At 39.4% G+C, this 23,078-nt stretch overlaps 1 protein-coding gene across 1 annotated transcript in view; it reads left to right on the forward strand.

Annotated features, from left to right (window-relative positions):
- Positions 1 to 23,078, forward strand: part of SNX27 (sorting nexin 27) — a 69,867-nt gene that overhangs the window by 42,229 nt on the left and 4,560 nt on the right. The window contains exons 3-11 of the mRNA XM_042953990.1: positions 1,266 to 1,458; positions 3,038 to 3,102; positions 4,962 to 5,066; positions 8,919 to 8,997; positions 10,576 to 10,739; positions 14,253 to 14,342; positions 21,936 to 22,085; positions 22,388 to 22,516; positions 22,873 to 22,932. Of these exons, the coding sequence (XP_042809924.1) occupies positions 1,266 to 1,458; positions 3,038 to 3,102; positions 4,962 to 5,066; positions 8,919 to 8,997; positions 10,576 to 10,739; positions 14,253 to 14,342; positions 21,936 to 22,085; positions 22,388 to 22,516; positions 22,873 to 22,932 (1,035 nt within the window). The remainder of the gene's footprint in view (positions 1 to 1,265; positions 1,459 to 3,037; positions 3,103 to 4,961; positions 5,067 to 8,918; positions 8,998 to 10,575; positions 10,740 to 14,252; positions 14,343 to 21,935; positions 22,086 to 22,387; positions 22,517 to 22,872; positions 22,933 to 23,078) is intronic.

Raw genomic sequence — 23,078 nt, forward strand, 5'->3', positions numbered from 1 at the left:
GCTCATTGATCAGGATCATACACATCCCTGGAGACTGTTTCATAGTGATTAGAGATTTTGCCTTTAATTGGGGGAGGAATCATAGTTGGAGAGTTATGGGAGAGGAGTCTTGAATGAATAAATTATTTTATTTTTGCATTTAACTCATACTTCCTAAATCACAGAAGCATGGTAAAGATTCTTTTTGAGCTTTAAGGGAAGGCTTTGGCCCACACATTCTCAGTGATTAACTCTTGATTCCATGTGTAGATGATCTGTTTTGTGCACATTTAAAATTCAGAATGATTTTTGCAAAACCAGTAAATGTGATTTGGGGCCTTTTTTTCCCATCTCTGCCTAATTTGATATGTTCTGAGAATATAGGGTAACTTGGATTATTAGATGTTTTTGGATTACACATTCCGTCACTTTATGAGGGTACATATTCAAGACTTTCCTTTATGTGGGTGCATACTCAGAAACTTCACATATATGCATTAATTTCTTCATCAAATACTTACTGACTCCCTGCTATGTTCCAGACCCTGTTCTAAAAGTTTGGCAGGCATCTATGAACAATAAACAAAAATCTCTAACTGTTTCTTCATGAGGATTATTAACTCTTTGTTATTACAAGATGGTCCTTAGAATACGTTTATTTCACTTTTTGTTAACCCGATTTTAAGGAAGAGCAAAGCTAAGGATACCTGACTTCAGGAAAGGAGTTTTTGCCACAGAAACCTTTTGCTAACAAAATGCCACTGTTACATCATTTTTAGACATTCCTTTAGAAGTTTGGACCACACACAAATATCAGTCACAATGCTTTATAATCCACCTTCGTTTTGTACATCCATCTCTCTCCAAATTTGCTTGCTTATGCATTCACTAGATTTACCATTGGCTTTGAATGACTTTTAACTTTCTAAAAATAAAGATCCACGCTTAAAAGCTGAAAATTGTCTTTGAAGATATTGAAAGCACTGTGTTGGAGGTAATTTTAATAGCAAAAATTAGATTATGGGTCACTTGAAAAGAGTAGCACTCTGTTGTCCACATCATTTCTGGCATGCTTATTGAAAGTAAGCCTTACTTGACAGTGACCTTGAACATGTTCTCTGTTAAGTGCATAGCAGAATATACCTCACCAGTATCAGCCTGAGCTTGACTTTAGATGATTCTGTGATTTAATTGGTAGTAAGTAGGCTTTTTTTGTTTTTTGTTTTTGTTTGTTTGTTGTTTTTTTTTTTTTTTTTTTTTTTTTTTTTGTTCTTCCCCCTCACCAGGTATACAATGTTTATATGGCAGGGAGGCAGCTGTGTTCTAAGCGGTACCGGGAGTTTGCTATCCTACACCAGAACCTGAAGAGAGAGTTTGCCAACTTTACATTTCCCCGACTTCCAGGGAAGTGGCCATTCTCTTTATCAGAACAGCAATTAGATGCCCGACGTCGGGGGTTGGAAGAATATCTAGAAAAAGGTAAGTTGGCCTATTAAATGCTACTACCTTAAGTAGACTTGGATTCTAGGTATGTGTTGCAACTCTTAAACCGCATGGCTAAGTTTCCTGAAACTGAATAGTGAAAGTAAATCAAATTTCTGACCATTGGTGTTGAATGATCTGAGCTTTGAAGCCAAAACTGAAATGTCCAATACAAGGATTAATAGCCTATGTTATTGACTTGCTGAGCACTTAAAAACAGAAAAATGCATAATTAGTTTTTGATGTATTAGGGACCTTTATTGGGTTATGTTATTTGCCAGCAAACACGTACAGACCTACTCATCAACATGCTGAATTGATTTGGCAACTAAGTGGGCTGTGTTTAAAACATTTTTATTGAAATGACTCTTAGTTCACTGGCATATCCTACTTGAAAAGTCCTTTTTCCTCTTACAGTTGTCCATGGATAGGTTTGCCAAGTTGTGGATCTCTAAAGTCCCCTTGATCTAAGCAGGTTATAGGTGGAAGTATTGAAACTTTACTTGTTATCTCAGGACTTCCAAATAGTACATCAGGAGTTTGTGGATATGGATGCTGAAACATTTGGTTATCGGAAAGTCAAGGAGAAATGACCCAGATCTCCGGAATAAGATAGTTCATTTTGTGGCTCAGAGAAGACACCTTGCTTCGCTCCATTATAGAGTTATATAATTTGCCAGTTGTGCAACAGGCTTCTCTTTAAAATACTAATTTAATAGAAAAATAGTCTTATGTGATATTTATTAATTCTGTTGTCCTTGTGTAAGAACTAATTGACCTAGTTGAATTTTTTAAAATTTTAGTGGAGAGCCTTATCCCTGAAGAAAAACTGTTTCCCCTGTAGAAGGTAGTGAGACTTCCTCATCTGTTTTTAGCTTTTTTCTAACATGGAATGGCCTCTAAACACAGCCCTTGGGAAATGAAAAGGGTATAAATTTTTTTAATAAAATGAAGTGAAGTCATCAGTATAACTCATTATCCTCATGAGAGTGTCAGGAAATTAACTTTCTTAGATTTAGACAATTAGCTACTTTCCTTCCTTCCTTCCTTCCTTCCTTCCTTTTAAAGGTTGTTGTTTTGAAGCTTAAGTCAGTGAGGTGAGAAGATGCGCTGAGCTTAATACTTAATTACCTACCCATTTTTCCCAAAGTGTTTTTAAGTGCTTATGGTTCTCTGACTGGCCTCGTTCCTAGGTAGACCAAGTATACATTTTTCCTTCTGTATTTCAGTTTTGTGTTTGCTTTATTCCTGATTGACCTTACCCTAGCTCTGTTGTCTGGCTTGGTCTTCGTTCACATGAGACTGCAAAGTTAGATTTACTGAAGTGTTATTTTGAATGACTTCATTTGGCTATGTATAATGTTTTTAGCAAGCTACATCTTTGAACATCCTAATTTTCCTCTGTTGTGGTTCATATTTATATGAATGTTTGTTGTGCCTTAATGTGTTATACATCAGGAATGACCACCTCAGTATTGCCTGCTACTGATGATTTATACTTAAACCTTGATACATTGTTGACTTTAAAGTCTCCATTTTAGGGTCTCACGCCAGATTCAATTTTTGTTTTCTACAGTATGCTCAATACGTGTCATTGGTGAGAGTGACATCATGCAGGAATTCCTATCAGAATCAGATGAGGTAGGTAAATACTCCCCACAATGACTGTTCACCCCTTGGCTCCTTGCGGGCGGGGGATAAAGATGTCAATTACAGGTTGAATTGCTGTAAATTCCCCCAATGACCGTTTTTTTTTTCAAGTTGCCTTTCTTATGTATCCTGCTTATCTTTTAAGACCTAGCGCTTGGTTCACTTTCTCTTTGCATAGCCTTCCCTGATACTCAAGTCCTTGGTTTTTCTTTATCTTTATCTTTTTTTTTTTTTTTTTTTTTTTAAGAGCCTGCGTGATTGGGGAGGGGCAGAGAGAGAGAGGGAGACAGAGAATCCAAAGTGGGCTCTGCACTGTCAGCACAGAGCCTGATGCAGGACTCAAACTCATAAACCATGAGATCATGACCTGAGCTGAAGTTGGACGCTCAACTGACTGAGCCACTCAGGTGTCCCTCAAGTCTTTGGTTTAGGAACTTTTGCAGTCAGACCACTCAATCATCACCTTGTTGCTATCCTATTCTCCCATTTTGTGTACATATAATCAAATTATTACTTTATATTTTTAGTTCACTACAGTGTGAACTACCTGTAGGTAAGAGCTAAGTCTTTTTTTCTAGCCTTATTGAGTTAGAATTGACAAATAAGAATCATCTATATTTGAGGTGTACAACTTGATGTTTTGATGTACGTATACATTGTGAAAGATCACAACAGTCAAGCTAATGAACCTATCCATTACCTCATAGTTACCATTTTCTTTTCCTTCCTTCCTTCCTTCCTTCCTTTCTTCCTTTCTTTTTCTTTCTTTCTTTCTTTCTTTCTTTCTTTCTTTCTTTCTTTCTTTCTTTCTTTCTTTCTTTCTTTCTTTCTTTCTTTCTTTCGTGTGGTGAGAGCACTTAAAATCTACCCTCCTGGCAAATTTCAAGTATACGTTACAGTATTGTTAATTCTGGTCACCATGGTATTATACATTAGAGCTCTGGACCAAGAGCTAAATCTTGGCCATCTTTGTATTCCCAGTGCCTTACAATAATGTCAAGCATATTAGAGGTGCTTAATAAATACTAATTGAATAGAAGAATGAATATGTAATGCTGCTATATTAAATAGTGCGTTATCTACTAGTTATTTTATATGTGTATGTCTTATTTTCTCAACTAGGTTATAAATTTCTTGCAGACAAGTGCTTATAATTAATGCTTAGGATGGTTTTAGACAATAGATAGCACCATTTTTTAAGTGATAAACGAAGATGGACTTGCTCCTCAATAGTTTCTCTCTAATCCAACTTACAAGCTAGAGGAATGTATTAATCATCAAAAGCAATAAGAAAGAAGGATCTTCTGAATTAAGGGATAAGAATTGTTTACTCTTTCGAAGAAAACTAGGCATCACGTTAACTCAGATTCCTGCCTTTCATCCATTTTTCCTGTCAGAGGTGTCACGATTCCTTCTGAGTTCAGGGAGGAACTTACACTACTTGAGCCAATCTAGCATGCCTAACCATTTAAACCCAGAGAATTTTGTCAAAACTACTGCTTCCAGTTGTTTTCTTTTCTCAATGGTGAGTTCTGAATGTTTGGAAGTAGGCCAAAAATGTCATCTGTATTTGACCTAGACTGCCTCACACAAGTGTTCCGTTTTGAAATGTGGACACACTGGCTTTAACATGTTTCTTTCCTCCCTGTTCATCTTAAAGGTTAACTTTTGCTGCAGCCTGAAGTCAGCTTTCTGACTTGTAAAATGTATTGACTTTAAGGTGTCTTTTTCCCCTTTTCGTTGGAACTTAACTTTCTATCACATGTTTAGATTGTTGCTTAGTCAGCATGTTATAAGGAGAGTGAGGATATGCTGAGTTACAAATTATGTCTCTGTGTCTTTTCCCACAGAACTACAATGGTGTGTCCGACGTAGAACTGAGAGTAGCATTACCAGATGGAACAACAGTTACAGTCAGGGTTAAAAAGAACAGTACTACAGACCAAGTGTATCAGGTAAATTAAACTTGAACAAGTAGACTCAACATTGGATGGTATGAAGCTAAGGAGGATGGATGAAATGAGTTAATAAAGTGCTTGGGCTATCTGGCACATAATTTATTAAATGTGAGCTACTACTACTGATGTTGTTATTAATGTGAAAGTACTTTGCCCTCCTTTAAAGAAAAGTACAGTATGTATCCTGGGTCGTAGTGGTTGAAATTAGCGCCACCCCTCCCTTTCTTTTCTTTCTTTTTTTTTTTTTTTTTTAAGTTTATTTATTTATTTTGAGAGATAGTGCCAGTGGGGGAAGGGCAGAGAGAGAATCTCTAGCAGACTCGGCACTCTCAGCACAGAGCCTGACACAGGGCTCAAACTCATGAACTGTGAGATCATCATGACCTGAGCCAAAGTCAGGAGTTAGATGCTTAACTAACTGAGACACTCAGGCGCTCCAGCCCTGCTTCTTTTTAATTGTAGAAAACTTTAATATAAACAGAACAGTACAGTGGACCTCCATTTACGCATCATTCATATTTAATAACCATCAAGATTTTGCCACATTTGCATTATACGTGTATCTTTTTTTTCTTTTCCTTTGTTTAAATGTTTTATTTTTTTTAAATGTTTATTTAGAGAGAGCTAGCATGCACAAGTGGGGGAGGGGCAAAGAGAGAGGGGTAGAGAGAGAATCCCAAGCAGGCTCTGCACTGTCAGCACGGAGCCCAAGGCAGGGCTTGAACCCACAAACCCACGATCATGACCTGAGCTGAAATCAAGAGTCAGGATGCTTACCTGACTGAGCGACCCAGGTGCCCCTGTTTAAATATGTTAAAGCAAATTCCATTTTATTGGGCCTGTATAGATTTCAGTATAAATTTCTAAAAAATAAAGGCATTCTTTTTACATAAAGACAAAAGCCATTATCAGACCTAAAAAGTTAACAGTATTTCCTTGGCATTAACTAATAACAAATCCATAGTCCCAATATTTCCAGCTGTCTAAAAATGATTTTTTATTGTTTGTTAAAATCTGGATCTAAACAAGGTTTGTTTTTTATCTTTGTTTTTAATGTTTATTTTTTTTTTTTTTTAATTTTTTTCAACGTTTTTTTATTTATTTTTGGGACAGAGAGAGGCAGAGCATGAACGGGGGAGGGGCAGAGAGAGAGGGAGACACAGAATCGGAAACAGGCTCCAGGCTCCGAGCCGTCAGCCCAGAGCCTGACGCGGGGCTCGAACTCACGGACCGCGAGATCGTGACCTGGCTGAAGTCGGACGCTCAACCGACTGCGCCACCCAGGCGCCCCTAATGTTTATTTTTGAGAGAGAGAGAGAACACGAGCAGGGGAGGGACAGAGAGAGAGAGGGAGACAGAGGATCTGAAGCAGGCTCCAGGCTCCGTGCTGACAGCAGAGAGCCCAGTGTGGGGCTCGAAGCCACGAGCCATGAGATCATGACCTGAGTCGAAGTTGGATGTTTAGCTGACTAAGCCGCCCAGTCGCCCCAGTTTTTATGTTTGTTTGAATATAAGCAGCTTCCCTTCCCTTCCTCACCTTTTTTATTTAGATGTTATTAGTTTGTTGCAGAAATTGGGTCTGTGTTGTACAGTGTCCCACATTCTGAATTTATCTATTTATTTTTATGTGCATCATTTAATATGTCCATCTCCTTACATTCTGCATGAATGGAAGTTTTCTCTAGAGAGCTCGAGTAGGTTCAGCTTTTTTATAAGAATACTTCCTAACTGGTGAGATATATCTTTCCTATTGCTTTCAGGAGGTACACAGTATCTGTCTGGTTGTCCCATTTTTAGTGATACTGAGATTAATCGGTGCATTTATTTAGATGGTGATAACCTGGGCTCTCTATTGTAAAATTCCCCATTGGCCTGTAATCAGATGAGTGTATACACTGATGATTGCTGCCTTAACCAGTAATTTCATTAATTCTGTCATTTCTTCATATTTGTTAGGTAGAATTTTTCTATACAGAACTTTTCCTTACCAACTAAGGCTATGTATATAGTTATCCTAAAATACAGTTTGTAGGAAAGAGAGGATAAATATTTAATTTTTTTAATTGCCAATTTTCAGAGTGTAATGTTGGCATTGGAGTGTGATGTTGGTGATTCCAATGATATCCAATGAGATATTTTTATTTTATTTTATTTTTATTTTATTTTATGTTATTTTTATTTTACTTTAGTATTTGTGGGTTTTAGACATGCAGTATTATTTAATCAATCATGTGTATCATCTTCGATGCTCACATTGTTTCATCTCTGGCCAGTGGAAGCTCCTTCATATCTGCTCCTGTATTCTTCTGATGCAACTTACTTGTTTATGATAGGATCCTTGCTTTTTGGTACAACAAGGTGTTCTGGCCTCATCTTTGTGTATTTCCTATCCTAGATCTATAATCAGCCACTTCCCTCAAGGAGTCCTGGTTTCTTTCAGTGAGAAATTACATTTAAAGATCATGATCTGGGTGCTAGATATAATCATTGCTTTTAGGCCTAGGCCTTTTTGTCTTTAATCCTGATGTGATCAAGATTTTCAGGGAGACTAACAGGTTTCTGGATATTAATGTTTATTGTTCCTTTGTAGCAAACAATATGTTCCCCATACATTTGCTCATGTACTGTATACCATGGCAAAGGGTATGTGCAGAATTCAAGGTATTTCTGAAATTATAAAAGGGTGAAGTGATTGCAAGGAAAATGTTAATTTTACAAGTTGCTCATGTTTTTGTTTTGTATTCTTTGTTTCTGCCTCTCGCCCCCAAATTGTCTCTAGCAAGGCCTTTTGGTGAGGAGCAGCACTTTTCTCCTCATCCGCTTACTGAGACTTGTAGCTATAAACCATTTTCCAACCCCAGAGAGCATTTCAGTTTCCATTCACTGCAGTAAAGAATGGTAACTTAGAACGTTTATAGTGTCATCAGGGATGAGAATGAGAATGGTATAATTATACTTGGTCTACTGAGCCACTGACATTCCACAATTGTATTTTGTTCAATTAATACCTTATTTATATTGGGATTGATCTTGAAAAGAAATTGTGGTACTATTTTGTGTTTTTTGAGTTTTGTTGTCATTTGTAATTTTAGTTTTATTTGTACGTGGAATCTTTCAATTGCTTTTTGTCATATTAGCTCCTAGAGAGGAGGACTGATACTTGTTTAATATGTCTCTGTTACAACATTTTGCTGTTTTCATGTCGATATCAATGATGGTAATTCTTAGGAAATGGAGATCCTCAGCCTGAGGCATGGATCATCCAAAAAATAAATAAGAACAATTTGTGAAGCATGAACAAAATTGACAAACTCTTTTCGGCTCAAGAACCAAAGATAAAGATTTTGCATGTTAACAGCCTGTATTAAATGTAGGTTGAATGAAAATAAATAAATAAACAAACAAATAAATAAATATAAATGTAGGTTACATGTATGAGACTGGATATTTAAGAATTTATTTTCTTCTTAAGGTCTGTTCTTGTGAAGCACATTACTTGTAAGTGCTGTTAAAAAAGACTTTTGTGGGATGAAATCATATTTCAGAGAAGGAAGATGATATTTAAGGATAGCTTATTAGCTTGAATTGGACATGGAAACTCATATTTAGAGATTATATCTGTTTCGGTCAAATATAGGTATTTTCCCCCTTTTATGTCATATATATGTATGCATGAGTATGTGCACACATACATATAAAAAGAAAAGGTATAGACCATGAATTTAGTTCATGTGAAGCTGAGATGGCAAAACTCCTCCCTTCTCCCCCCTGCACATGCACACACCTGTCTTTTCCCATAGTTTGTCTGATTTAGTTACCCTGAAACCAATCTATCCTGTTTACTTATAGGCTATTGCAGCAAAGGTTGGCATGGACAGTACAACGGTGAATTACTTTGCCTTATTTGAAGTGATCAATCATTCCTTTGGTAAGTATCAGTAGCCTAATACTGAGTTTTGTTTGTGAGTATTTTATTCTAATACTATCAGACTGAAGCTCCCGGAAGCCGTCAGACTGAAACTATTTGCTTAGAGAAGAAGAGCTTGAAGGCAAGGGGAGATCACACTCATTAGGACTGTCTCCCACAAGCAGACCAGGCAAATCTTATTAAGCCCAAGTCAAAAAGGTGTCTGATCACTGATGATCCTTTTTCCTCTTTTGTAAGTATAACTTACTTATACCTAGCACTGAAACAGATACTTCATGAACTTCTTTTAAATCAGGGGTTCAAAAGTAATATATTCCAATGAAATAGCCAAAAAGAGGGATGTTCTATCTAGCCACAACTTATTTTGGTGTACTTTATGCTTTTTGTAGATAGTTAAGAATAGCTTTTTATTTTCAGGAGTCAGAAAAAGATACATTACTTAAAAGTCTTTGCGTTGATGCATATATTTAAGTTTCCATGTAAATATACATTCTCTTTCTAGGAAATTTCATTGCATGTTGGCAGGAAGTTTCTCATGTTATTTTATAAAAGCTAGGGATGGTGGCCACATTGGTTGCATTGAGATCACAAAAGGGAGGAAGTCTGAGTGCTTGCTATGAATGACATAGATTTCCTATAGTTTATGGGTCTTTTCCACATTACATATACATGGGGCTAAGGCCAGAAACAACAGATAATATTGATTGATCAGACCTTGCCATCCCTGGTCAAGATAAAACTAGGTTGATTCTCCGTGAAGCAGCCATCTTTTTATTATTCTTCATCTTCCCAACTCCCTGTGGTCTAACTAGGCAGATATAAATGTTACAAAGGATTGCTAGGGAACCGGGCACTTGGATTCTAATCTTATCCTTTTTTTCTAAGCTTTAGTTAAGAAATAAAATGGGAAATATTAAATCTGTTTTTTGCAGTGTTACAAAGTCAAGTAAGCATCAAAAGAAGAAAAAACTCTGAGCCTTTCTTAAGAAAAGCAATATAGAAATTAAATGTGATAGTGTTTTATCCTGCCTGTGCATTGTTAGGAAGAGGAAGAAACGTTACTCAGAAACATTTTTCACTTTGATGAATGTCTTAGAGTTGGGGATGGGGATTGGGGAGAGCCTTTCAGCTCTTAACAAACAAGGGAATTGCCACATGAGAGACTCTGATTGCTCCATAGCTGGGTAAGAGGAGAGGCTTGCCTTAAAGATGTTCAGTGGACATCACTGTAACTTACCAGATAATAGATAAGATATTTTAATTGACTTTGGAATAGATGCTGTCTGCCCAGTCTGCATGTTAACTGAAGGATGTGTCATACAGGTGATAGATTTCAGTCAGTTTAAGACTTAATTGGCCATAGTCATAGTTAGAAGGGATACATTTGGGTAGAGAAATGGTTATTTTGTGGTCCCATAGCAGGCTGCTTGATGGATCTAACCTGATGTTCTGGTTAAGGATAGCCTGCCATTCGTAGTCTGCTTTACACAGTTTATGCTAGGGAAATTCCTTATATATCTTTAATCTTCTAGCTTTCTTTTTTATTTTTATTTTTTATTTTTTTGGTCTTTTCTTCAGTACGTAAGCTGGCACCTAATGAATTTCCTCATAAACTCTACGTCCAGAATTACACATCAGCTGTGCCAGGCACCTGCCTGACCATTCGAAAGTGGCTTTTTACGACAGAAGAAGAAATCCTCTTAAATGACAATGACCTTGCTGTTACCTACTTTTTTCATCAGGTGGGTAAATTGATCTTCCTGGAAAGGCCTGATTTCTTTTTATACTTGTATGTAGTGAGTTATTTGCCAATTCAGTGTGAATCCTTGGACAAGCTGCTTTGCCTCCTGGATCTTAGTTAAGTTACATTTTTAAAATGTTCTATCCTGGGGTGCCTGGCTGGCTCAGTCTATAGTATAGCATGTAACTCTTGATCTTGGGATTGTGAGTTCAAGCCCCACATTGTGTGTAGAGATTACTTGAAAAATAAAATCTTTAAAAAATAAAAAAGAGGGGCGCCTGGGTGGCTCAGTCGGTTAAGCGTCCGACTTCAGCTCAGGTTGTGATCTTGCGATCTCACGGTCCGTGAGTTCGAGCCCCGCATCGGGCTCTGGGCTGATGGCTCAGAGCCTGGAGTCTGCTTCCGATTCTGTGTCTCCCTCTCTCTCTGATCCTCCCCCATTCATGCTCTCTCTCTCTGTCTCAAAAATAAACAAACGTTAAAAAAAAAAATTTTTTTTTTTAAATAAAAAAATAAAAAAGAATCAAATAATATATTCTAACCCATTTAACAAAAGATAAATAAATTTAAGAAGTAAAGATGTCCTGAAGTTAAGAATAAATTTATTACTGGGGCGCCTGGGTGGTTCAGTCGGTTGGGCCTCCGACTTCGACTCAGGTCATGATCTCAGTGTTTGTGAGTTCGAGCCCCACGTTGGGCTCTGTGCTGGCAGCTCAGAGCCTGGAGCCTGCTTCACATTCTCTCTCTTTTTCTCTTTCTCTCTCTCTCTCTCTCTCTCTCTCTGCCCCTCCCCCCCCCAAATAAAGTAAAACATAAAAAAAATTTTTTTTTAAAGAATAAATTATTACTGTTTTTTTAAACAACAGGAAATTAGCATATGGCTATATATCTTTCAAAAAACTTTTCATCAAGGGGCCCCTGGGTGGTTCAGTCGGCATCTGACTTCGGCTCAGATCATGATCTCATGGTTTGTGAGTTTGAGCCACATGTCCAGCTCTGTGCTGAAGCTCAGAGCAGGCAGCCTGCTTCGGATTCTGCGTCTCCCTCTGTCTCTGCCCCTCCCCCACTCATGCTCTGTCTTTCTCTGACTCTCAAAAAATAAACATTAAAAAAAACACCGTTTTTAAAAAGTAACCAGGTTTGTTAAAAAAATTTTTTTTCATCAGAATTATACATACATAAAGTTTAAAGCATCAAATAGTTCTACATAGGTTATTGTGAAAAATACTAGTTACCCTGCTTGTCTTCATCTCCCCTTCCCTTAGGCAGCCATTTTCACCTCCTTTAGCTTTTGTTTGTTATTGTTGGTTTTGTTTAATATTTACTTCCATTTCTCTGTTATAACTTGATTATATTGCTCCTACTTGATTTTTTAATCAAGCAGTATCTCTTGATTTCCTAGTATAGAAGATGAGACTCTAGATACGTTTCCTCCCCCATTCCCGCTACATAACATACCCATACCCATACTCAAGCATAGGTGACAGAGGTAGAAGTTGAACTAGTCTTTTGACTTTAACTCTAAACTCACTGTGTTATTTTATTTTTATTTTTTATTTTTTATTTGAGAGAGAGGAAACAGGGGAGAGGGGCGGGGCGCGGGGGGAGAGGGAGAGAACCCCAAGCAGGCTCCATGCTCAGTGCAGAGCCTGACACGGGGCATGATCCCACAACCCCCAGGATCATGACCTTAGCCAAATAGAGTCAGAGGCTCAATTGACTGAGCCACCAGGCACCCTGAACTCACTGTGTTATGCACATAGTTTCCCTTAAATATAGGGATTGATTTCTACCTTAAGGAAATTAGCAGCCTTCTGGTAAAGATTCAAGCGGGTCCCTGCCTGGTGCCTGCAAAAGTTGTCCTTGTAGTAAAACACTGAGGTTAGATTCCGAGTGCCCTGTACAAATGATTGTGTTTGTTCTTTTCCTTCCTTTTTTTTTTTCTTCCAAAGATGAGTTTTCCCTTCTATTAGATTTTAAAAGCTTTTCTTGGGGTAGAGTGAAGTTGGGAAGGGGATGCACGTTTCGTATAGCTGAGCCAGGAGTAGTTTAGAATTAGCGTATTATATCTAGGTACCTTCGTACCTGTATCAAGTCCTGTTGGGGACTTTTGTCTGCATGGGGTCTCAGATTTATTACTTCCTCTCTTCCAGTTGCTACCACCCTAGTTTACAGTCTTGTTTCACTTCATGCTTAAAGCACTATAACGTTGTCATTCTCCCTTATTTCATTCTCTCCTTAGCTTGATTCATTTGGCACTCATACACAAATCAATCTTTCTTTTTTTTTTTTTTTTAATTTTTTTTTTTTTTTTAACGTTTATTTATTTTTGAGACAGAGAGAGACAGAGCATGAATGGGGGAGGGTCAGAGAGAGGGAGACACAGAATCTGAAACAGGCTCCAGGCTCTGAGTAGTCAGCACAGAGCCCGACGCGGGGCTCGAACTCACATACCGCGAGATCGTGACCTGAGCTGAAGTCAGACGCTTAACCGACTGAGCCACCCAGGCACCCCTTTTTTTTTTTTTTTTTTTTTTAATTTTTTCTTTTTTTAACGTTTATTTATTTTTGAGACAGAGAGAGACAGAGCATTTTTTTTTTTTTTTGACACTATCATCTCTCTTTTTTTTAACATTTATTTATTTTTGAGACAGAGAGAGACAGAGCATGAACGGGGGAGGGTCAGAGAGAGAGGGAGACACAGAATCCGAAACAGGCTCCAGGCTCTGAGCTGTCAGCACAGAACCCAACGCGGGGCTCGAACTTACGGACGGCGAGATCATGACCTGAGCCAAAGTCGGACGCTCAACCGACTGAGCTACCCAGGCGCCCCTCAATCTTTCTTTGAAAAATAACACACATTTTTATTCCTTATTTTAGCTCCAGTAGTCTTAGTGCTGCTGTCCTTAAGTTTAAATTCCTGTCCCTGTTCTCTGGGATCCTTCATAATCTGTTAATCTACCCATCCGGCATTATCTTTTGTTGTCCCCTGACACATACCCTTTATTTAAATCAGACAGATCTGTCTCCTGAATGTATTTAAGCTCAAACACATTCCTGACTTCTGTTTGTAGTTTATTCTGTCCGCCTAACCTTTGGAGTCCAATCAAGGCTTTCCTGATAACTACAATTAGCAAAAAGCTCTGCTATCCTGACTACATGTATCACTTACTATCATACATCTTTGCTACCTCATTGTTACCTTTAACAATTATGGACTACCTTTCAGTGTTCTCTCATCTTTACACTGTATAAATTAAGTGGAATTTAAATCTCTTAACATGAGAAACAAGATCCCTCCTGTGCCTAGAACGGTTCTTGAGCACATACTGGGCACTCTTTAAGTGCTGCTTATTCTAATAAATATATCCACGTGGCAGAGTTCACTGGTGGTGATTATGATGGTCCAAATGGGTAAAAGTTATTCTGAAATGAATCTGTATCTCTTTTGTCAAGAATGTGCTTGATAATGACTTTGATGTTCCTTTCTTCCCTGCCCTTGTTTTGGTGACAGGCCGTTGATGATGTGAAAAAAGGTTATATCAAAGCAGAGGAAAAGTCCTACCAGTTACAGAAGCTGTATGAACAAAGGAAAATGGTCATGGTAGGTTTATGTCCCCATAATCTCCTTACATCTCTTAAACCTGTTCCAGTTATTTCTGAGAGATAATACAACTGGTTAGTGGCTTAATTGATTTAAAAAAAAAAAAAAAAGGAGGGGATATAGATGTAACATACCCATTATGTTCCTCCATTAGCACATGAGAAGATATGTTGCTATATATGTGTATATAGCTTTATTATTAGTAATAACTGAGTATTATTTTTTGATAGAAAGTTCTAAAACAAAAGATGTACAAAACATTTCATAGATATCAATTCTCTAAGAGTTGGTATTTATATTTTTAACATTAGAAAGTGTTTTATTTGTGATTTAGCAATTACAAAATTGTCTTTACAACTTCCTTCTCTACAGTTGCTTAAAATGCTCAGTAGTGTCTTTGGTTAGTGTGATATGTGTGCTGTTTGATTTGATAGATGCTACTAGCATCATGTGGCTATTTAAGTTTAATTTTAAACTCATTTAAATTAAATAAAGTTTAAAATCCAGTTCCTCAGATGTGCCAGCCTCATTTCAAGTGTTGAGTAAGTACCTACCATATCGGGACAGCTCAGATACAGAACATTTTCATCATCACAGAGTGCTGAGGGGGTGCTGCCTATAGTAGTGCCTAAATGTTTTGTTTTTGTTTTTGTTTCCCCCCCCTGTAAATGTTTTAAAATTAGTTTTCAGGAGCACCTGAGTGGCTCAGTTGGTTTAGTATCCACCTCTTGATTTCAGCTTAGGTCATGATCTCACCGTTCATGAGTTTGAGCCCTGTGTCGGGCTCCACACTGGCAGTGCAGAGCCTGCTTGGGGTTCTCTCTCTCCCTCTCAAAATAAATAAATAAACTTAAAATACAAACTTAAAATAAACTTAAAAAATAAAATAAAATTATTTTTCAATTTGCACCTGCCATAAATACAGGGATGGAAATTGTCAAAAAAAATTTTGTAAGGGACGCTATGCTTATAAAAACTTTCACTCATAGCATTTTAAATTTTCTTTCTTTGCAAATTCACATATAGTTGAAACTTTTCCAATTATAATTTTTCATGGTTTCTCACAAGACAATTACTGTATTCGTGATGATTCTGATAGGTCACTTGAATTTCTTTTGTACCCTCTCTGTGTGCATTTTTTATGCGGGAACATTCTCTATCTAAATTAATTGGGTTGGAATAAGAATGCAAACAAGTCAGCCATTGAACTCAGCCCCTAATCTTATGTCTAGATAGTTATTTTATCACTTATATGACAAAAAGTAATAAATCTGTTTGCCTTAGAAAACTGCCAGAGATGAGGGAACCATTTATCAGTGTTCTGCATCCCAGCAGGCTAGAATAGACACAAAAATCTTTTAAATAGGTCTTGGCAGAATTTTGGTAAAGGCAATTTTACTATGTGAGAAACAGACTTTTAAAACTCGATTTCCACCTGTTCTTAAAGATCATGGCATTGTCTTCTGTATATTAGTGCATGATTCTGATCAGCACTTCTGCATCTTTTTGACGAAAAGGACCAAATACTGAAGGATCATCAGTCTCTGAAATATATCTTTGCCTTTGCCAAAGGCGGCAAATCAAAGTAATTTCATAAGGGCTACTGATAATGACAGTATGGGATATATATTGTTTCTTTGTACATATAGTACTTCAAACACAATAACTTCCATATATGTATCCAACTAAAAATATTTGTTGAGTACTGAGTGTGTGCCAGACACAGTACAAAGTGCTAAAAAATATATAAGTAGATTTGGGTTGTTCTGTGGCAATATATAGAAAATCTGAATTTAACAAGCATGGTAATCTATTACAAAATTACTTTTAGACTCAAGTTTGTATCTTGTTATCACTCAGTTAAGAACTGAGTACAGTTGATGTTTTCCTTTTGGGTCATTGGAATGAGTATAAGATATGCTTAAACATTAATGGAATTCTATTATCTTAAAAACCTAGTGCCAACAAACAAGTGTGTACTAGCCCCATAATACTGCAATCAGATTTTATATAAAGTCCCACCAGAGTTTGAAAAGTTTAAATTGTATTCAGTGTATTCAAGTATTAGTGTTCAAAGACATTAGCCTAGCCAGCGGTCATGTTCAGTACATTGAAACTTCCAACTCAGATGGACCCTTCCAAGCCCATACACCTTGACTCCATTATCTGTAGCAACTTAATATGATTGATAGGCCTAAGATTAGGCCAAATCACTGTTAGTTGCCAAATTACTGGGAGGCCTCCAACAATTCAACAGACTTCTCAGTTTTAGTTTCTTTTCTTTAAAATGAGGATGTTCAGATTGCCAGCTGTCAAGTAGAATCTTGACAAAAACTCCCAAAATTCTTAAACATTCCCAGTGTGATAAAAAAAATGGTTTTGTTTTCTACTTATTTACAAAGGTAGATTGAATCTCAAATTTGGATGGTTGAGAATATAATATACAAGAGAGATTTTGTTTCTTTTTCTTTTTTTTTTTTTTGACTCTCACACAAACAGTAGACGTGTATAACTTACGGTTTTCTTGTATTTAAGTGGCCTGATATTTATCATTGTTAAACTGACAAAAAAATTTCTGTTAGTGTTTCTCAATATAATTTTTTTATTTTAAAAAATATGTATTTTTAAGAGAGAGACAGAGACAGAGACAGAGCATGAGCAGGGGAGGGGCAGAGAGAAAGAGGGAGACACAGAATCCAAAGCAGGCTCCAGGCTCTGAGCTGTTGGCACAGAGCCCAACTTGGGACTCGAACTCATGGACCATGAGATCATGACTTGAGTGAAGTCAGACGCTTAACTGACTGAGCCACCCAGGCGCCCCTCTCAATATGACTTTTAATTAAGATTTCACACAAGGCAATATATGTGAAAGTCCGTGTTTTTCAAAGTGTGGTCCTCACCTCAATTACATGGGAGTCACTTGTGAAACCTACTTAAGATGCAGCTTTCTGGACCCCCATCTCACATTTACTAAGCCAAAATCTTGGGTAGGACCTAGGAATCTTTGTAAAGATTTTTACAGAAGCACCCTAGTGATTCTAAAACTTTAGTTGCTTCAGAATCGCTATTCTAGGGGCTTGGGAGAGTTGGCTCCTGAGGTTCCCTTCAAGCCCTTATTTCAGTTTTAGACCTGGTTTGATTCTTAGTAGGTTGCTTGGGAGAACAGAGAGTTCTCTAGAATGGATCTCAACCCACTCAACCTAAAGTATTTATTCTGTTAAGTACTGAGTCTCTGCTTTAATAATTGTCCTGTTTCTATATTTACTTATCTTGCTGAACACTGAACATTTATAAGATGTCCTGTGCTATACTTTTCCTCACCTCTGGCCTAATGTGGGTCCTCATCTAAATGATACGTGGATCAAGGAAGATAGTATAGGATACATATTTAGCCAGTCAAAACTTAATAAGAAAGGAGAATGGACAGGACAATTCTGTGTTTTAAATATATAACTTTAATAAATGTGGTTGAAAACAAAAATTCACTCTTCTTTTAGAAACTTTGGATGGGGGCGCCTGGGTGGCTCAGTCGGTTAAGCCTCCGACTTCAGCTCAGGTCATGATCTCGCGGTCTGTGAGTTTGAGCCCTGCGTCGGGCTCTGTGCTGACCACTCAGAGCTTGGAGCCTGTTTCGGATTCTGTGTCTCCCTCTCTCTCTGCCCCTCCCCCATTCATGCTCTGTCTCTCTCTGTCTCAAAAATAAATAAACGTTAAAAAAAAAAATTAAAAAAAAAAAAGAAACTTTGGATGTATGTAGAGGGCGCCTGGGTAGCTCTTAAGCATCCAACTCTTGGTTTCGGGCTCAGGTCATGATCTCATGGTTTATGAGTTTGAGCCCCACTTCAGACTCTGTGCTGACAGTGCGGAGCCTGCTTAGGATTCTCCACTGCTCTCTCTCTCTCTCTCTCCCCCTCCCCTGCTCACACACTCTCTCAAAATAAATAAATAAACTCAAAAAAAAAAAACCAAACAACCTTTGGATGTATGTAAAAATTTAAATATTTCTTCTCTATACACTTTGTGCAAATCTAGGAATGTAGAACTTTGTCTAAAACTGAGAAGTACTGCCTGACCTGAGAATCTTTGAAAACCTTATATTTCCCAAATGAGACTTTACCTCTCTGTCTTGTCACCAAATTCCACTCAGGTTATTTTTAGAACTTAATGCTATTAGGAAGTCCTCTGGGGGCGCCTGGGTGGCTCAGTTGGTTGAGCGTCTGACTTTGGCTCAGGTCGTGATCTCGCAGTTTGTGAGTTCAAGCCCCGTGTTGGGCTCTGTGCTGACAGCTCGGAGCCTGGAGCCTGCTTCACATTCTGCGTCTCCGTCTCTCTCTGCCCCTACCCCACTTGTGTTCTGTCTCTATCAAAAATAAATAAAATGTAAAAAAAAAAAGGAAGTCCTCTGAAGGTCTTTTGCTTTCAAGGACTATTACATTCTTGAATATGGAGGGATAAATCAGTGTTTTGATTCAAAGGTGAGAGAGAGGGGCACATACTATGTGCCTGGTACTATGCCAGACACAGTATGTGTGTTCTCATTTCCTCCTGATAACAACCATGTAGGTGTTATCCCCACTTTACAGAGGAGAAGTGGATTCTGAGAGATCACGATTCTTACCTAAGATCATATTGCTTATCAGAAGTGGAACTAGAAGTTGAACCTGTTTCTGTCTTGCTTCAAAGCATGTGTTCTTTGCTGTCACAGGGAAAAGAAGCTGACAGCAGTGTCCTTTATTTCCAGATGGCAGGGGGAAGCCCCTAGGCAGAGTAACTTACAGAGTCACAGAGAGTTCAGGGTATGCTGAGCACCAGGCCTCTCACCTGGTGTCTTTTCCTAATCCCTCCCTTTGCATGTTTCTCTTTTTAATAAATAAAGTCAAGCTCCCCATTAGGAATAAGGCGGAAATACTTTTTTTAATATTTATTTTTGAGAGAGAGATAGAGAGCATGAGTGGGGAGGGACAGGGGAGAGGGAAGGAGACACAGAATCTGAAGCAGGTTCCAGGCTCTGAGCTGTCAGCCCAGAGCCCGAAGCGGGGCTCGAACTCACGAACTGTGAGATCATGACCTGAGCCAAAGTCAGACGCTTAACCAACTGAACCACCCAGGTGCTCCAGAGATAACTTTTAGAGCAGTAGTGATGCCTCTTAAAGAGGAGAACTCTTAGGAAATGTGTTATACATAAGGCTTTTTTGGTAAAGGACGTGAGCAGAACCAGTCTCAAGGCTGCGTGACACCTTCCAGCGTTTGCAGAGGTCCTAAGCACCCTTTTTTTTTTTTTTAAAGCAATTTTGAAATCTGTTTTCTTTCTTTTCTTTTTAAATTTTATTTATTTATTTTGAGAGAGAGAGCCTTACTCAGGGCTCAGTATCACACACTGTGAGGTCATGACCTGAGCGGAAATCAAGAGGCAGACACTTAACCTACTGTGCCACGCAGGCGCCTCCCTGAGCCCCTTTGAGCGGTACCTGCTGCTTGTTGAGCACACAGAAATTTCCCCATGACTGTGTTAGGGGGGCGCCTTGGATTGAGCACTGGCATGCAGGGACTCTTCTCTTTGCCTTTAATATTTTATTGTAGAGAATTTCAAGTATGTAAGGAAGTTGGAAGAATAGTCCATTTAGCCCCCCAAGTACCCATTAATCAGTTGCAGCAACCTTCTGCTCTCTACCACTCCTGTTTCATCCGTCTCACTCGCATGCGCTTTTCCCTGGAGAGAAAATAGTTGAGCCTTCTGGCTAGGGATAATGGAGCCTTTAAAATTATTTTTTTAAGCTATCCTTTATTGAATACCTAATTATGTACTAAGTACTGTGCTAAATACTTTAATGGTCACAAGTAACTGTGTGATGTAGGTGCTGTTATTCTTTTCTTTTTATAGAAGAGGAAACTAGAGCTCCTGGGAGTTAGTAATTTGGCTGGAGTGCAAGTGCCTCATCCAAGGTGACAGAGTCAGGAAGTGGTGGAGCCAGGATTCAAGCCCAGGGTGGTCTGAGCCCAGGCTCCTGACCACTCCTCGTACTGCTTCCTGTCTCAACCCCAGAAGAGTTCTATTCTGTGGCACTGCCTGTCCCTGGCCAGAGATATTTTTTGTTCATAGTGCCACTGGCAGGCCCAAGCAGTGGCTACTTTTCTCCCTGGTACAGGAAGGGTGATGAGATAGGGGGTGGAGGAGTGGAACAGAAGGAAGGAGAACTGAGAAAAGCAAGTCAGTTATTGTGGCACTTCTGAATTGATCCTGTCGCTGTGTTCTTGCTGTCCTTTTATAATGTTTCCCCTTCAAGGTTGCCATTATTTTACCTAAACAGAAATAAGTACAAGGTAGGAAAGGGAGTATGTGGTGTGATTTTTCCCTAGGTCCTTAAGTCCTCCCAGACCATCTCTGGGGCAGTAGTGACCGTCTTTAGTGCCACTCATTGGTACTAGAGCTGCCGGTTGCCCAGGGCCCTTTTTGTACCTAGGTCCCTTGGTCTCTTCTTTCTTGGGCAAAAGGTGACCCTCCAATGTGTTCCAGTCTCCCTGCCCATCTAGCTGAAATCAGCTAGGGTGCTGTGCCTCTGTCTTCTCTCCAACACTCCCCACATGTTCCTAGTGCGCCCTGTTGGCCTGTGTGCTGGGCAGCTGAGGGTGCAGGGACTCAAAGTTCTTTACTTATTTCCTAGTCAGTCCCTAAGGAGAAACCGGCTCAGAGTCCATGTGTCTTTTTTTTTTTTTTTAATCATCTTTTCCTTATTTCTCTTCTACTCTCCTTCCCACTCATCTTTTACTCTCCCATCTCAACTCAAAATAGTGAGTTGAGTGAAAGAGAGGCCAGTCTTCACTGTAGAGGAGAAAGGACAGAGAGCTGAGTTAAAGTCCTCTCTGAATCAGTCTTGTAGCATTGTACCTTTGAGGGTCATATATGCCACTCGATTTTGGTCCACATGATTTTTAAGGAGGCATGTGTACTGGAGATCAGGGGATGGTGGTGCTGATTTGGGGCCTAGTTGGCGATAGAGAAAGGACCAGTGGCCATGAAATTAAACCTAGCTTCTAATCCTGGCTGTGCCACTTACTATTACTCATGACCTTCAGCAAGTCTCCTGTGACTCTGGGTTTCTGTAAAATGACTGGCTTAAACATGTTATGAGTATGGGATTTGAGGGTAGCTTACTCCTCGTCACTGAGGTCCTTGTAACTTTTGATTTGTGAGGAGACATGAGCTCCCTTTACTCAGTCATGTAGATCCGTTTGATTCCCTTCCTGGATGCTAGTGAAAGGAGGGGCAGCCTAAACAGCCTTGTGAGTTCCCCTCTCCACATACGGGTCTTGGTCACAGGACCTCTTCTGACTTCGTTTGTGTACTTTTTGAGGCAGAGAAAGGAGGTGGGGCTGGAAGTGGAACAAAGAATAGGCTTGGAGTCCTGGCCCTTCTTAGAGCTAGTCATGCTGTGAGACCAGAGCACGGTCTTCAGGTTGCTGGGTGAGAGGATTCTCTTTGTTCTTTCTGTGGTGACATCCCAGCAGCTGTTCGTGGTGGTTTAGTTCCGTAGTAACCCTGTTACACACGCACACACGCACAGACACACACACCTTTTTTTTTTTTTTTTCCAGTATCTCAACATGCTGAGGACTTGTGAGGGCTACAATGAAATCATCTTCCCCCACTGCGCCTGTGACTCCAGGAGGAAGGGGCACGTTATCACAGCCATCAGCATCACGCACTTTAAACTGCATGCCTGCACTGAAGAAGGACAGCTGGAGGTGACAGTTCAGCATGGGGCCAGGGCTGGGAGCACTGGGGACACTGCCACTTACCCACTCACTCTGGTTTCGTTCCTGTCAGGAGGGGAGATGAAATCCATACTATGGTGATAGGGCAGGTAAATCAGCACTGGGTCCACAAGGATCCTCACCTTCCTGGCTGCTCACATGGACTCATTCTTCCCTCAGTCTTATTGACATGATGCAGACACTCACTCCCTTGTCTTCTGCTGTCTGGCCCAGAACCATCTCAGCTCAGGTGCCCAGCATTCTCAGACTTAACACTGTTCTTGGTCGTTTAGAACCAGGTAATAGCATTTGAATGGGACGAGATGCAGCGATGGGATACGGATGAAGAAGGAATGGCCTTCTGCTTCGAGTATGCGCGAGGAGAGAAGAAGCCTCGATGGGTTAAAATCTTCACACCATATGTGAGTGGTAGACCGGAAGCACTCTTGGGAAAGTATATTGGGTTTGATGTTCTCCAGCTGAGCGCGTAAATGGGGAGGGCTGCAGCCATAGCAGTTGTCTTTGAGCCTTAGAGCCCCAGGTTCTTCCTGGCTGTCCTGAGGACAGACTGGGAGTGGCAGCTTCACTTCCCGCCTGACTCACAGCTGCCACTAGGAGGGGCCCCAGACTAGTGAAGGGGTTCTTGTGCTCGGCAAGGTTGAGAAGGTGGGGAGACTGGGGGCATGGGTTCAGAGGCATGGCCCTGTGGTGCCCGGTGGGTCATAAGAAGTCAGCGTCACTATCTTGTTTTTGTTATGTTTTTTGTTTTGTTTTTCAGTTTAATTATATGCACGAATGCTTCGAGAGGGTGTTCTGTGAGCTCAAGTGGAGAAAAGAGGTAATTCGAAGCAATCTTGAATTGGCCTTTTCATCTTTTATTGTTTAAAATGATAGGCCTGTGGCCAGATACCCGGGACCCTCACCTCCATCTGTCTTTCTAGGAATACTAGTTAGAGACTGGTTATTCTTCCAGCCTTTGGATGC

The sequence above is a fragment of the Panthera leo genome, chromosome C1 (genome assembly GCF_018350215.1).
Source record: "Panthera leo isolate Ple1 chromosome C1, P.leo_Ple1_pat1.1, whole genome shotgun sequence".
NCBI lineage: Eukaryota > Metazoa > Chordata > Mammalia > Carnivora > Felidae > Panthera > Panthera leo.